The 17,813-nt window shown below is 34.2% G+C and overlaps 1 protein-coding gene across 3 annotated transcripts in view; it reads right to left on the bottom strand.

The window, feature by feature from the left end:
- Nucleotides 1–16,248, bottom strand: part of LOC130046583 (multiple epidermal growth factor-like domains protein 10) — a 48,456-nt gene extending 32,208 nt beyond the window's left edge. The window contains exon 1 of one of the 3 annotated variants that reach the window (XM_056146293.1): nucleotides 16,177–16,248. In XM_056146293.1, the coding sequence (XP_056002268.1) occupies nucleotides 16,177–16,234 (58 nt within the window). In that variant the 5' untranslated portion in view covers nucleotides 16,235–16,248. Of the gene's footprint in view, nucleotides 1–9,181; nucleotides 9,272–16,176 lie in introns of those variants that run through there. The other 2 variants (XM_056146295.1, XM_056146294.1) reach the window with 2 other exon arrangements.
- Nucleotides 16,249–17,813: the final 1,565 nt, after the last annotated feature.

Raw genomic sequence — 17,813 nt, 5'->3', positions numbered from 1 at the left:
AAAAACGAAGCTTTCTATCAAAGGAGGGAAATATCTAGAATGCATCTCAGCAAATGCCTAACTATCATTATGGATGGAATGGACCAGAAAATCCAACATCCCAATTCTCTATTCAAAATCCAGAAATTCAAAACAAATTGCAAATCTTCAACAAATCAGGACTCATTTGCTGGGTGTACTTGTCCACCGAGATTCAGGTTGTTAACAGCAAGCATATATGTATGGAAACACACACACACACACACACACACAGAGAGAGAGAGAGAGAGAGAGAGAGAGAGAGAGAGAGAGAGAGAGAGAGAGCAATATATAAAATGTAACAGAAATTAAGTTCATATGATTACATGATCTTGTAAATGCTATATCTCCTATCGAGATGAAACAGCAGCCCGGAAAATTGGATATGACTATTTGATCTACTGCAGTATCCCCATGATTCCAACCTCAATCTGACAGTCTTACTAAATATTTTACTTGATAAGAAGACTGAAGATTAAGAAATTTCTTCAATTTCAAATAATGGAACCAATTACACATTAAGTGTAAAACTTTTATTCAGAATTACCAAGAGAGTTATTCAATGATGTACATGTATTTAGGTTGTCACATATACATTTTAGTAGAAATTTTACTCGAATCTGTACTGATCATGTATATTTTTTCAGACTTAAAGGCTAGGAAGGGAATTACACCTACAAACTGATAGTGCTTCAGACAATAAAAATAAGACAATCCTTGGCTTCTTGGGAATATTGGTACACCTTGAACATTTTGAAGAGGTAGAGATTCTGTGTTTTGGAAGGATACACAATTATATGCTTTTTAATGAGATGTCTTTTAAAACTTCATAATGAACAAATTCGTTTACCTTGTAGTGTTATCTACACATGCGTCCAGTTGGACACACCCATGAAGACATAGATGCCATGTTTTCAATTTTTTCCAGTCTGTTAAAGGCTCATATAATGACTGTAGAAGGTAATATGATATATATACCTATTGAACACTGTGAAATGTATTTTTGTTAGGACGTTGTAACTTTTATTCAGTTTGTGAGTAAAATGTCCGGAGTTTACACATCGATAAATTCTTCAAAAAGAATGTTTAATCCTATAATCAATGCATGATATGATTAAAAGTGATTCATCATCTTAACTCTTGGAATAGGATTAAAAGTTATAAAGCAAGATATTTCCTATAGAGTTTCGTTCTATCTACATATTTGCTTGATTCATTTCAACACTTGAGCTTTATAAAGGAAGGGAAATTTGTCAAGAAAGTATGGAATTTCAAGAAATGGATGATAAACCATCTGGTCGATAACCATGGTCATTTAAATTAATCCCAATCAATGGAAATCAATTTGAATCATACAAGCCATGGGAAACATGTATAAGAAAGCAGATTTATTACGTACATGTATTTACGTTTATCACGAACATGCACTCTAAATTCAAATCTGCTTTCTTATACATGTTTCCCATGGCTTGTATGATTCAAATTTATTACCATTGATTTTCAAAAATCTTCTCTACAACTGCACACCTTTAAGAAAAACTAAATGCATTGTGATGCAGAGCAGGAAGTCCTCTTCCAAAAGTTGTAAATTTCATGATCCTCGGGGTAGCGGTTCTGACCCTAGGGCGAGCCAAATTTACCATATAGAGTTTATGTGTAAAACACTTAAAATGCATCTTCTTTAGTGTTATTAGCATAGCCCTTGGGAGTAGTGATATTTTTTCACTCAGGTGACCGATAAGACCTGTGGGCCCTTTTTTAACATACATATGTATTCCTCAGGTGACACAGGTATACATTACACATGCTTAAACAATAGACTCATTTAGTGAAAGACTCTGCCTGTATATATGAATTTCAATGTCATCTAAGTTCTACATTATTTTGATTCATTGATTATGAGATAATCTTTCTCATCACATGTTTACTCTTTTATCCATTGGATATGACCTATTGCATAAGCATTGATTATTACACTGTTTAGATGTTCATTTTATTATATTGAAGTATATTAAAGCATAAGTCTTTACTTAGATAAGTTTTCCCTTGAAGAGTTTGGCGAGGATAGAAAGCCAAGCATCTGCAGCTGCATTACAAGCAGTACACCCAATTCCGAACACCCTTCAGGAAATGGATGATAGGAGCAAAAGAAAATCTTTGGTATGAGTAAGAAAAAAGGAAAATATGCCTAAAAATAATAACAATATATAGTTTCTCAGGCAAACAATTCCAAATCTTCTCAAGAAAATCTTTAGATATGAGCCAAGGTGACTCAGGGGAGCGCTGTGGCCCATGCACCTCTTACTTGTCATGTATATATTTAAATGGAATAAGCATTGCAATTTTTATCTTTATGGAAATAACTTCAATTGTCTTACTATTAAGTGTAAATTATTAATTATTAACGCCTGCACATAAATAAATATATTTTCAATGATTATTTGATTAAAATTATACTCACAATTATATTATAATAACCTTCTTAAATGTTTACATGGAATCTATAACACAAGATTGTCGCGAGGTCAATCTAGAACCTGTGTCATTAAGTTTGTACAATACAAATGTTCCAAAGTGAATAGCATGACTTTTATTAATCAAAATACGTCACTTTGATTTCAGGTATACACTGGTGGGTACATCAACCCTAAAAGAAGGAAGACGCATCGCTGATCAAATGGAATAAATAAACATCAACTCCCCATCACATTGCAGTCTTCAGCTTGTGTATTATATTTTGGAATGAATTTTCCATTTTGGGATTGGGGGGGGGGGGGATGGGAGGGTTTGGTTGATTTACTTTTGAGATGATCATCATTACTACAACTTACCAACTCTGATGTCAAATACAGACATAGATCGATTTTGAACTGGCACAATAAAGGCATTGGCTGATTATAAAGTCAACCAATAAAGGCATTGGACGACTATGGAGTCACTCAATGTAGGCATTTGCTGACTATTGAATTGCCCAATGCAGGCATTGGCCGACTATGAAGTCGCGCCATTCAGACATATGTTGACTGTGGAGTCGACCTATGCAAGCATTTGCAGATTATGGAGTCGATCAATGCAGGCATTTGCCTACTATGGAGTCGCCCAATGCAGGCATTGGCTGAGTATGGAGTTGTCCAATGCAGGCATTGGCCGACTATGGAGTCACCCTATACAGGCTTTTGAATTGTCCAATGCAGGCATTGACTGACTATGGAGTCGCTCTTTGCAGGCATTGACCGACTATGCAGTCGCATAATACAGGCATTGACCGACTATGGATTTGCCCAGTGCAGGCATTACCTGACTATGGAGTCGCTCAATGCAGGCATTGTCCGACTATAAAATGAAACAATACAGGTTTTGGTAGATTATGAAGACAACCAATAAAAATAGAACAATGCCTGTTTTGAGAGAACGTTGGTTATACTAGCTTCTGCATTAACACAATAAATTTGGACATTGACGAACTGCGAAAAAAATGTTGTCTAAATTAACTACATCAGCGTATACATGGAATTTTGGTTTAAGATTTCGTCAATGCAGATTTCAATATTGTAAATGTGAAAATACTTTTGTAAAAAATTCACCGCTTTGTATTTAAAAGTTAATCATTTTATCAAATCGTCTATATTTTACTCATATTTACATTGCTGAAAAAAGAAAATATTACAATTTTGCACGTTGCACTATTTTTTTTTACAATTGTATCAATAGGATATTTACAATATGAGCCTTAAAATACGTCATTGAAATAAAAAAAATAGATTGGACAAATAAAAAAAATAGTTCACACTCCGTTTGTGAGAAGAATGAACAGACTCAGGTAAACTCATTGACAATGATACTGATGAATAAAGCTATTTTGAATAGTCTGACAATATAACCAGTCTTGCGTAGAATTATGTTTCTTTTGTTCACTTATTGGGCAGTGTCTGGTACATGCAAGTAGTCTTCTACTGCAAGTTTTATATTCAGTCTTTATATAGTACTGATGCATATCAACATGTCTTCCTCTGATGGGGAGATCATTTTCATTGCACATTATAAATTTAAGGATTTTAGTAAAAGTACTGAAATATTGTCTTAATGAGTGTTACATTCTGGGTGTGGAGGATGAGAAAGTTATGGAGTCAAATTTTGATCTGAAAAGCATTGCGTTTTCGAATATTAGGACGAGGAAATAATTAACGCCAGCGAAAAGAACCCAATACGCCTATCTCGTAAAATGAAATCATTCATGGAAGCGAAAATAATAAATCAAAATTAGGATATGCTAATAAAGAAAACATAAAAAGCATTGTGAAGAAATTTTGGAAGGTGCCTCTGAATCCAGCAAAATTCAAATACAGTATGGAAATATGTCTTGCGATATAGAAAGGCCTGTCCAATGGGATTCAAAAACTGAATCTTACGAGCTGAAGCAGATAATTCTACTAAAGGGAAATATCGTTTTTAAGTGTTTCAGTAATTTTTCCGATATTTCTTTTGATTCTTACTTGTAGGAAATTTAAAATTAAATTTGTATCTCTTTGACAAATGTATTGTCTTTATCCTATTTTCAGTCTACCTGTAGACGTCTAATAAGTTACTGGGTTTACCTGGCACTGTCCAATAAGTTGACAATTACTGTCCATTATTTTTAAGAACGGACAGTATATGTCCATTCTTAAACATAATGGAGAGCAATTGTCAACTTATTGGACACCTACAGCTAACATTTTCACTACAAGTGAACTTTCTTCTATATAAAAGACAGAAGATTGCGTAACAAAAATGTTTTAATCAACTCTAATAAAATTCACAATGCCTAGGTTTCCTTCATACATGTGAAAATAACTAATATTGCATGTAAAAAAATGGAAAATTAATGTTGTCAATAAAGGAGCACCCCTTCCATGCGTTGAAGCGTTGTATGACTGAAATTAGGTAGTGCTGCTAAAACCCGGAACCGAAAACAGAAAATATTGTATGCAGTGATGTGATGAGGAGGTCTGCATTTTGTAAAATCAAAAGGCTTAATACGAAAAGGGAAAGCAGAAATTACAGAGATAACTGAAATTAATATCCAGAATCCACCGTTTACAATATTTCATACTACTCCATAGTGTAAAACGTATACGGTACCAATTTTGATGCACCAGAAAACCACCAACTTAACAAGGAAAAATATGACGCGAGAGGCTGTGGATCCCATCGTTTTCCCGGTTTTGCCCCCCCCCCCCCCCCCCCGATAGTGACAATATGTTGTTTCACAAAACAATCGATAACCATACTGAAGAATGAAAAACACTTGATTTATAATCTAAACCATTTTAAATTTTATATCCCATTAATAAAAGCCCCCGAAAAAATAAAACATTGTAAAACATAAAACAATTTTTTCAACAATTTTAACCCCAAACATTGCCTTTCTAAATCGACCTTGCTTTTATTCGAATTCGATATTTATAAGATAATTCAATTTGAATTAAGTCCTACACCCGGTATAATATACATTTATGTATCACATACAAATTAAATGCGAACGAGTCCAGTGTGTACAAAAGGTTTTCCTCATTTGGAATGAATCTATGTGAAAGTTCGGATTAGTGTTTAACCCGAGGAGATACAGGAGATACAGCGGGGAAAAGGCTTGAAACAGAACCAATGAAAACTAAAGTGAAACTTGTGATCCATAGTGAGGAATTAACACACTTATTTCATAATATATGAAATGGCTAAAAGGCTAACAAAGAATGTATTCTTGAATAGAATTATAGGGTATATCATTATCAATCTGAATGTTAAGATACAAGTATTTGGTTTAATAATAAACTACCAGAAGTCCTTCATACTAAGTGGAAATGATAAATCAAACACAAAATGTTTAACTTGTCAACTTAGTAAGATCATGAATTATTGTAGTTTTATACATACGACACTCCCTGTGGTATGTAAATACATGTATGGTATTATGTGTAAATACATGTGCATGTGTGTTAATGGAATTTTTGCCGGGTGGGTGCATATAAATCCCGTGTGTTCGTTTCATTCTCTACCCATAGGTGTCGCTACTCGCTAACACATCTGTCAATGCCAAACTTTCAAAATTCTTATGAAACACTTTTTAAATTCTTATACAAACGTTTACTTAGCCTAATCAATGTATGATGCAGAATGTTTATATTAATTTGTTTTATCGTTTGTAAACAAATTCTCAGAATTTTGAATTCCATGTGCCATATTTTCTACATTAATCAGTCTAATTCTTAAATTCCGTTCCTCTTCTGTTCCGTTCCACATTCGATTCCACGTTTTAGCAACATCCGATATTTATATCATATACACGTATAGTATCATCAGTATATTTACTCGGGATTGTTCATAACCCCGTGTTTTAGCACATTCAGATTTACAGTCCCTGAAACGTTATACTGTACCATTTTTCTGTTCGATCACCGTTCGTTCACCGTTCGCTCACAGTGCGTTCACCATGCGCTCTCCGTTCACAGTTTTGCGTTCAGGGTTCGCTCACCATTCGTTCACCGTTCACAAAGCATTTAGCGTGCGCTCACCGTTCGTACATCGTTCAGTCTTTTCATTGTCATTCGGAACACCAAAGTCAAATGTAATGGACTTAAGTTTGATACTGCTTTTATCATCTCATGTTAACGTCAGATCAAAATATGATCACTTGTACTGAGTTTGCAATATCTCTCACTTGTGCGCAAATTTCAATCCGATTATAAAAACACTATTCAGTTTACTATGATACTTAGGACTAGACAAGCCATTGAATACGTTTATTAAGGATCGAAAAAGAACAAACATTCGGAAGGTATCGCATAAACAATACATTTCTCACATAAACACCAGTGCGAGACCGACTTTACCCGTGCGAGACAGTCACATGATATTTTCTGTCATACACTGTTACGACGTCATTGATTTTGACGTCATGTATTTTCTATGATTTACATTGCAATCATACAATTATAGTGAAATAGTTTACATTGTTTTCTTTAAATTTAATTTGATATTGCTGTTTGATGGAAACAGTATTGTGGTTCACAGTGACAGTTACTGTTCCATTCTGTGTAATGTTCAAATGGGGAATTTGATAATTTTGATTTGTTTCAAAGGTCCTGAATTAATGCACTAACCTGTGGATAATATGCCATAAAAATGAATTAATTCTTCATTATTGCTTGACAGACGGGGGAACGAACAGACGGAGAAGAAACATATAGTCTACTTCGGTTTTACAAACCGTACGGACTATCAATGAAACATTGTACTGCGAAATTATGAATGACCCGAATCACTGATCTTCTCATCACATCTTAACAGCCGTAGTATTGAGTCGCCGTCTCTAAGTAGACAAACTATTTTCGTCGAGTCCTTAAAACAATCAATGTTACGCATGTACAATTCTTTTAGTTTTCCTCCAAATTTCAGAGTTACGAAATTGGTTCTCTTTAATATACGTGTAACTGTATTTCAATATTCGACATTGACTTAAAAATGGACGTTGGTGAATGTTGTATGTAATTATATAATATCAACTGAACCATCATTTATAGTCATCTTAAAAATCATCATACCAAGCTTAAGGATTATTTCAAGTGATGGGTAATGCAAAGGAGAAAATAAAAGTTATCAATCTCATAAGCAATACAGACCAACTTTCTGTCAGTTTTCAAACTTCCCGGTAGTGTTTATTTGACACGTAATTATGATATATGTATAAAATACTTTAACTAATGCAGATAGCTCAAGTACATACACCAGTTTTCCAGTACATTTGAGTTATTTTCAATTGTTGACGTCCGTTTTGCATATATTCAAGACTTTCTGCATCAATAAAAACATTAACACATTTAACTGAACACATGTAAATCAAATTTGTAGGATGTTATTGTAGACTTTTGTTGTTGATATTTTATGTTTCTGGTTATCTACATTTTCCACACGTAGAAAACAAAAGCCAAAGACGGACTAATGCCAAATAACTATGATGTTCAAATTACACCATGTATCTAACTTGAATTTCACATGCGTCAATACAGGTAAGCAAATTCGCTAACGTTTGAGAAGAACATAATCTTCATTGACGGATTTAGTGATGGCACATCAGGAGCCCCCCCCCCCCCCCCCCCTTCGCAAGGTAAATTGCGGTATCTTGTTTCGAAAAATGTACTAACCGATAAAATAAACACTACTTTCTCCCGGAGAGATAAATGCAAAAAAATCCTTTGATTACTTGAATTACGTTATTGGGAGAACTTGATTTAAAAAAAAACCCAAAAAACAACTAAGATTTGGATCATTTTATCAATTTCACCTTATTAAAATGATAAAAAATATTACGAATTACTTATTAAGAGAACTATTTCAAGCTCCATAAAATCTGCAAAATTCAGGAGCTTCCAAGGGCCTCGCACCTTGGACCCCCACCAGGGCTTCTCCTGAACCCACTGCCTCATAAAGAGCCCTCCTCCCTCCCCCGTAACCACAATTCCTAGATCCGTCCCTGATTTTGGCATAGATTTACGATTTTATTTCTTATGTGGTATGATTAATTGATTGACTCTTGTTTAACGTATATATCGAGAATTGTTCACTACTATTGAGACGTCTTTTATGCGGTAAGTACACATAAACCCAGCAGTTGTGGAAAAAGTATAACATTTTCATTTTGTAATCACGATCGGTCTTCATTTGCTGTAACATCACGATATAAGGTCATTACATCCGAAATCCCTTTCCTTAGATTGAGAAAATCCATATTTTAGGAACCCTCGAAATTGCGACAGATACTTTGGAAATTGGTGATATTTTGAACTATTCATTAAATGCGTGTCATTTATAAAGATATATACATGCATACATATATACAGGTATTAAGTGATAGGCCGGACGTGGAACTGGAATAAAAAAAGTTTACAATCCGTCAATGACAATGAATTTGAATGATATGGGATATGCTTACTCTTCCCACGCTTCTGATCCCACCATTGGTATGTCTAGGAGTCCGTTTTAGCCCCCTCTTACTTTTGTATTTTTCATAATAATTATGAGATTGATTACCCTGTGCGTTATTTTAACATTTACAAAGAAATGGAGTATCATGTATCCTATTACATATTAATGAAAGAGAGAAAAGGGGAGGGAGAGAGAAACTTACCATACGCTGTGCTGTATATTACACACAGTAATAGCTGGCATATGATGATTACCATGGTAACAATTCCCCACTCTGTAAGAATAGCAATCCTTCTTCACAAACAACGGCTAAAAAGGAAACTAACCCCTATTTATCTTTGGTAGCATCACACACACGCGTGTTCATGTAAACAATTATGTCGATGTATAATTTCTCCAAGTTGACTATTTAAAAACCACTTGATTGCGTCACAGAGACTTCTTTTGTATGGAAAACTCTTCGGAACAAGGATTCCCCAAGTTTTAATAAGTATATGTATAAATATCTACCAGGTAGGGAAGTTGGTTATTTGTATCAAGGGCTATATATATAGACATCATAGGCAATGGAAGCAAGGTACTGTTTTTATATAATCGGCTTTGAGTGCATATTGCTTAATGTTCCTTTCCAGAATATCCTTGGAGGAAAACTAAAAGAATTTTATATGCGTAACAATGATTGTTTTAAGGACTCGACGAAAATAGTTTTTCTCATAAAACTCGAAAGGGAGAGAGGGAACAGGCGGATCATGTTTTAGCCCAATATATCGGACGTGTATTATCATATACCGAATACTTAAATAGTATACGTCAAAAAACTGTTATCAATAGAGTCTGTAGATAGATTAACGCTGATATCGGTTGTCTCATTGTGGGTCATTCATAATTTCGCAGTACAATGTTTCATTAATAGTCCGTACTGGTTTGTAAAACCGAAATAGACTATAGGTTTCTTCTCCGCCTGTTCGTTCCCCGTCTGTCAAGCAATAATGAAGGATTAATTTAATTTCTGGCATAAAACATAAAACTGGAACGAGTGCGGAAGAGTGAAAGTATACTTTGTTTTGATATCAGAAATTTAATGCATAAAACACAAATGTCTGGATTATCAACTATAAAAATTAAAGGAAAATTGCAAATCACTCACCAATATCAAATAATAGAATAAATCATTTCTATTACTACAAAACAGAACTATTGTTTGGTTAAAAAGTTGGGAGGAGAGAAGTTATGAACCTGTATACATTCTCTGTACATGTACTAGTAATGAAAAACGAGAGCTGGAACATGTACAGAAATGAGGCAATGTCAATTATATTTGAACTCCCAACCATAACCCCCTAACCCTAAACCCCCGAAATATCATTTTATCGTTTTCAAGTTTGTGCAAAAGCACCATTTATTATCATTATTCTGTCTCTCTTGACAAGAATTTTATACATGCACATTTCAATGCACATTCCTGGCCGAATCTCAAACTCAGATATCTCTGATTATTTCACGCATATACTTATGAAAGACATTACCAATAAATGTATTTACTCAATTCCCCAAATTTGAGACTTTTATATCGGTTATCTCTAATATTAAGATTTATTATATAGCTAATAAATAGTATATTATAAAATCTGCGTAAAACCTAGAGAATGTTAGCGTTCAATATCCTAAGAATTTATTGAACGCTAACTTTGCATTGCGTAATTCGTATGCGCCCGAAACATTCCGAATATGAGCGTTCAATATTGACGTTACCGTAACGACGTAAACAAACCCAAGCCAAAATGGCAGACGGCGGACCGAATTTGACAGAGGCGGTATTTGACATCATGCCTCAAGATCTTGCCGACTTATTTCATAGTGATTTGCCGTTAACTGAGTCGTCTGCATCTGTGGACAGAATCCACATGTTTATAGATGACCAGAAAAAAGAAAACACCGTAAAATCGACCAAAAGGGATATTAAAATTTTCACGGAGTACCTATTCGGACAAGGGGAATTCAGATTGATTGAAAACATTCCACCAAAAGAATTGGACGTTTTATTATCAAATTTTTACATCGATGCACGAAAGAAGGACGGTAGGGAATACGAGCCAGGATCCTTACAGTCCATTAAGTGTAGTTTAGATAGATATCTCCGTGACCATGACCGGGATTATAGTATGAGGGATCGGATTGTTTCGTTGTCTAACCGCACTTTGAACGCCAAGAAAGTATCTCTAAAGAAAGAGGGAAAAGGACAAAAGCCAAATGCTTCACGAGCTGTGACAGGAAAGGAAGAAAACATGATGTGGGAGAAGGGGCAGCTGGGAGAAAAATCACCTCGAGTTCTTCAGTTTTCACTATGGTTCTTTTTTATCAAATGCTTTGGACTACGAGGTCGACACGAACATAGACAACTTTGCTTTGGTGATGTTGAACTTAGAAGTGACCCAGTCACTAGTAGAGAGTACCTTGAATTTAATGAACGTTTGACGAAAACAAGGGATGGTACTGGTAATGAAAACATGAGGAAAGTCAAACCAAGACTATATGCAACTGAAACAGATCGAGATCCAGTTGAACTCTACAAACCATTCAGAAAGCGACGTCCGATGCAGGTAAATTCGCCCAACAGTCCATTCTACTTGACATGCATTCCTGAATCCCGAATACCTCCTGGTGCTGACATTTGGTTTTATCCTAAACCAATGGGGGAAAATTACTTAGGAAAACTTATGTCAATGGCTGCTAAGGAATGTGGCATAGAACACAAGACAAACCATAGTGTGCGGAAAACTTGTGTTAAAACACTTAGGAAAGCCGGAGTTGCACGAGATAAAATCAAACATATTACGGGCCACAAAAGTACACACACATTGGAGTCGTATGACGATGGCTTGTCAGACGACGAACAAATTATGATGTCTGATATTCTGACAGGAAAGGATGAAGCTAAGCCATATGCTCTCGGAGCACATGCCCAGGGAAAATATTCGTTGGATACAGTTCCTACCACAGTTACAGAGAATGATGCTCAATGCCCTCAATCCACTCACAGTTCTAGTCTCGGAACAGGGACACTTTCGAATTTGTTTGGTAGTGGGACTGTTCTTCACAACTGCACATTCAATATCAAGGTCAACATGGCACAAGGATTTCAAAAGTGAGACCAGTTTACAACTGTGATCTCTCTATGTGTTATGATTTATTGTCATAAACTGTGATCTCTGCCACATTTGTGACACTGTGATATAACACTTGATGTTTCATTATAAATAATTTCTCTGTTTGTGTTGCATATCAAATGTTAAACTTGTTAATTAAAATTTTCCAATTATATTTGTTTTATTGTTATCTACATGTCATAAATAATGATGTCCCTATTCACAAAATCAGTTTGTTTCATGCATCAATGACGGGTTTAATATTGAACAGTTAAGAAATGCATGTTGATATTGCATACTTTCACCTTAGATGCCAATATTGATGAATTCTCGTCTATTTTGGTGTATTTTGAGTGAAAAGGGATATAATTTAACAATTAAATACTTTAGCTATATAATAAAAGGGTTATTGAACTTATATTGGTGAATATTGGCACTCGTTGGCTGTGGAAATGCACTCGCAAGCTCGTGCATTTTCACAGCCAACTCGTGCCAATATTCACCAATATAAGTTCAATAACCCTATAATATTGGGTTTTATGTACGCTTCTGTCTCCCTCATATATATATATATGGGTCGAGCTCTGTGATAGAGTTGTTGTCGATCTTCTGCTCAGATTTTCTGAAGAAAAGATGATAACCATTACATAATCTATATGTAAAGCACATGTTTCTTTGTTAAGTAAACCAAATGCCTCCATACGCAGTTGTGTTAAGTAAGACCATAGAAATATGTCAGGAAAAAGGCGTTAATAAATAGATCAATTTGTGACAAATTCTGTAAACACAACCCTTTTTTTTTACAAAAACAATATGTATATATCATTAAGTGCATATTGACCTCTTATACATTTTTCACCAGACCGACAGTCTCTACAATAACTCTGTCTCACGTGATCAAATATCAAGATAAAAACGTATCGTGTATGTATAAATCGTTGAATTGGCACGATATCCAGATATCATTGCAAGTTGAAATTATTATAACTTCAAAGCATATTAATTTCTTAATTTGAAAAGTGCTGAGAGCAAGTTTATTGTGAGTTGTAACATGTCTAAGTTTTGCATTGAATATGCAAGATGCCGCGATTTTTGCACATACGAAGTTGATTCTAGCCTGGAAAACATATTTTCTGTTGAAGCCAGATCTTGCTTCCCTAACTTTCCTTTGGCACTGAAGTTCATATGACACATAAATCAAACATCTTTCACTTAAAAACCTCGGGGTGTCGTGCCAATGATGAATTTTTTATGTACGAAAATCCTGTTTATGCAAATGAGTCCATTGTGAAAGTAACTATACGTGTAGATTAGGGGCGATATCAAGATCACAATATAATATGGATATTAGTCTAGCATGTATGCTATATAAAGAAGGAATTGAAACTTTTTCAATATCAAAGAGAATTAATATAACCCATTTGACAGAAACGTTTACGCCATTGCAGTTTACTGTTTGACAGCGGTGGTAAATAACGAAACAATATTTTGACATTTCCAACCACAAAAGGATAGCAGATATGTACGTCATGACCTTCGTCATGACGTATTTTTCATTGTGACGTCGTGCAATGTGCCAGTGCGGTAAAGTATATTTATGTAAGGCACTGGTATTAAACATTTTATGGGGAAAGCCTTAACTCAACCGCGTACCAACGTAATTGTAAGGCAATTATCTCGCTATCACGAAAAATAAATACCCGGAAATTGTGATACCATATTTTACGAAAGGATCATCCTTTTTTTTTTTTTGGTTCGAAAGAATTATTAAGGCATATATATATGCCGGGGAAAATAAAGCCGTGTTCTTTTACCATTACAATCATGTACGCGTCCGTATAATCATGCATTTGGAATCAAGGGCATTGTACTTGCTGATAACTTTGAAAAAAACTATACATCAAACTATGTTTACTTGTTCATATTTATTTATATCACTTGTGAGAAATGCATTACAAATTTATCACACATTTGAATTAATAGGTAAGGGTATCTAAATTCACGGTACTGTTGTGATGGAATGATTTCGTATCATATTCACAACACAGGATAGAAGAACTTTCCGATTGTTTTCCCAAGTCATTACCAGATTTCCAATATACATGTACACAGTGTCTTTAAGATCTGTTAAAAATTAAAAATAAAAAAGATTTTTCAAATATAATTAATGACTTTCATCTAACCAAACAAATATGAGGGTACTTTAAATATGAATGATTTTTCAGGAATTAATTTCTGAAAATTTTTCTTAAACATAAATTGATATAAAATGTGCAAATGGTTAGACAGTAAAATAGGTAATTTAAATCATAAGGTATTGACCGAGGCACATTCTATATTTATTGTGTTGATAACATTTCTGACTGTATGGATATTGCAAAATTTGTTCATGTCATGCTATGGAAACAATTATGTATTGATTCCTCAGAACCTGATGTAGTGTTGAATTATCCGCATTTCCTCGAACATTAGTATAGCATGCGTACTTTGTCGTTTGTGTTCTCGTGAATTATTGTTTTGCTGAGCATTCTAACAGAAAGAACTGAATTAAATTATGAAGTACATATGTTCAGCAATGGTAAATGAAACCCAACAATAAACCTCGGGAATCAACCTTTGATTTTTTTTTTGTGGAGTTTGGGTGTGCATCTACTGGGGTTCAAAAATACAGTACCTACTGCATAAAATATATACAAAACATGTTAAATTCTGTCTAAACTTTTCATATCTATGACATGGATGTGTGGACTCATACTGTATCTTGCTTGCAATTATACACAGTGGTAGGGGTAACCTTAATTTTAAAAAAGAGGTTGTTATCATAGCTACATTTAATTATAATTTATTTTTGTTTATGTTCTGTTTTTCATTTCGGGAGAGGTCTGAACTCATGGCCCAAACGCCCATGCAATTAAACACTGATGATTAAAAGGGAAATTAATTTGATAGTTAAAAAAATGAAGTTGTCATAAAGTGATTTAATTCGAAAATTGCAAACATTTATATGTAGGAAACTAGTCTTTTGAAATTAATATTTGAATTAGCAAATCACAGTGTATGTAAAAGAACCTTTAGGCGTACGTTGATAAAGTCTCTGTTAGAAATGACATTAGGTGATGATTTGAAAATGAAACTAGCTTTCAACAACTAGACTGACAATCGCCAGTATTACCAGTTTTTAAATTAAAACCTCAACTAATTCTTATCTTATTATGTATTTAAATACCCTTATCTAATCCTTTCTGACATGTACACATTTTTACAATGTCTGTCGTTTTGTGAACGCTATAAAAGGAAAATGTTTCTTTTCGCAAGTTTTCAACTCTTTCAAATGAGTGTTATTCACCATATCAATTTTCTATGTATATCCCAATATTCATCGATTATGTCATCAAATCATCAGCAGGTTTTGTACATATTTTCCTTTTTTACTATTGATCTTCAAGCCAACATTGTACTTCTATATTTTGATTTTATGAAATAAATAAGCCAATACCTGCTCTACTTGCTAAACATGGCAAAAGGTCCCAATTTATTAATTTTTGCAGAAACGTTTTTACGTATAAAACGTCTCGGATGAGATGGATTTCAAAACAACTTGTTCAGCGACTTCCTAAGTTTGTACCCTATTGTTAATTTTGTTTTCAATACTTTATCAATTGAAAACAAGAATCGGACACATTGTACGTTGCGGAAAAAAATTCCAAAAGGACACGCCGTGGATCATCTGTATTATCATTTCTCATCAATTATAAAAACTGAGTCATAGGATTTCCCATACTTTACAACTGGAAAATACTTCATACCTCACAACAAGTACGTATTAGTAGATCATAGACAACCAACGGCTACATGGACAAATTTTGATGGATGCTTTGAACGATAAATATAATCAAGACAGTACATACCGTAGCAATATATAAATCACAGTGAGAAAATGAAACAGCCAACAACCAGACAGACGCACAAACAGCGCCATAACATGATACGCCATGTCTAATGACGGGTGTATAAACACAAGGAAAATACCAACAGAACACTGTGTACATACCGTAGCAATATATAAATCCCAGTGACAAAATAAAGCAGAACCAATACGGAACGGCCATTCCGAACAAGGAAGTAAATTAAGTAGGTAAACCCTTTAAACATAATGGATAGGAGAGGACAAAATACCAGTGTTAACTAGACCGGAAAACATTCAACTTTAAGAATATAAACATGCAATTGTTTATCATTTCAATACTCCATAGAAATAAGTAATATTTGAGATGGTATCGTGCCATATTTTGTAACGAATATGTTATCAGATTGCAGGGATCAATACTCTGTCAGCAAATTACATGCAACATAGCGTTCAGTAAATTAATGCAAACACTTGGTCTTCCATGTTTTAATCTCCAAATGAGCAACAAATGAATAAGTGGTTATTTCTTGTTTTGCTTCTTAAGGTAGACCACTTTTTTTCCTATTGAAAAATTTCTACTTTGATTTGCAAACTGTCTTTGTACAAACACATGTCACTAAAATATATCATATTTCGAACGCTAACTATTTAATGCAGATTTTCACTACAGCAGGGACTTTTTAGACATACAATGAAACCCATCCCTTGATTTGCAATGTAGTTTGTTATGCACTTGTACTTTATCCTGACTAAGTTTATGACTTATGGATATCCCACTATACCATACCCAAACCGGATGATATATATGTTGAACCAACTACAAACCCTATTTCTAAGACATTATGACGTACAACTCAGTATTATATCCTTTCAATTCCATTTCTTCTCTTTTTTCTTTAAAAGTTTGCGGGCATATATCACACGGTATATGCCCGGAAACATTCCGACCCGCAGACATTACCTCACAATCAATACACAGAAGAATTACTACGCCGTTAAACCAATAAAGAAATTGTTAAAAATAAAATTATAAATTGTTGTTAGTTTCTAAATCAAATTTAAAGTATATAATAAAAAGGTTATATACTTTATATTGGAAAATATGAAGACCTCCGTTTTTGTCGTGGACGTTTACGCGCCAAAAACTCGGTTGTCATATTTTTCATACAAATTCTATAACCTTTAAGTATATGACAATACATTTCCGATATAGTAGCCTATAAACATGATCCGTCTGTTTCCTGTAGTCGCAGATTTCTCCCACTTCCAATTTTTTATAAGCAAGACTACGTAAATTGTGCAATTCTTTTCTTCAAACAAGTAGATATACCCTATATCACACAATTCGATTGCGATATTGAGTATATATATTCCATGAGCTATTATAAATTGTTTGAATGAGGGGATTTAATGTTTCCCGTTTTGATAATTATCCCATGAATCATGATTTGTGGGGTAAGTCTTATTTATATTATTGCCATTACCTCCTTGTTATGATTTCTTCGTTTATTTAGTTTTACCTTTGTTTAAATAAAGGTATCGATATAATAATGAAGTTGCAAAAGGCACATCAGCTTCAAATCTATTTTTAAAGAAAAATTACCCCCGTGTCATTGGTAGTAGAGTGGATTGGCAGAAAGAGCAAGTGTACCCCGTGTATAGCAAGACAAGTTGGAAAATAGGTAGTGAATAGAATGTCATTTTTAATTTCCCATTGCTAAATCGATATATTAAATGGTTTCATGGCCTTTTAGATGCATAATGGTGATATTACTTTCCAT

This window comes from Ostrea edulis, chromosome 8, assembly GCF_947568905.1.
Source record: "Ostrea edulis chromosome 8, xbOstEdul1.1, whole genome shotgun sequence".
Lineage (NCBI taxonomy): Eukaryota > Metazoa > Mollusca > Bivalvia > Ostreida > Ostreidae > Ostrea > Ostrea edulis.
This window is presented reverse-complemented; position numbering and strand designations above follow the sequence as displayed.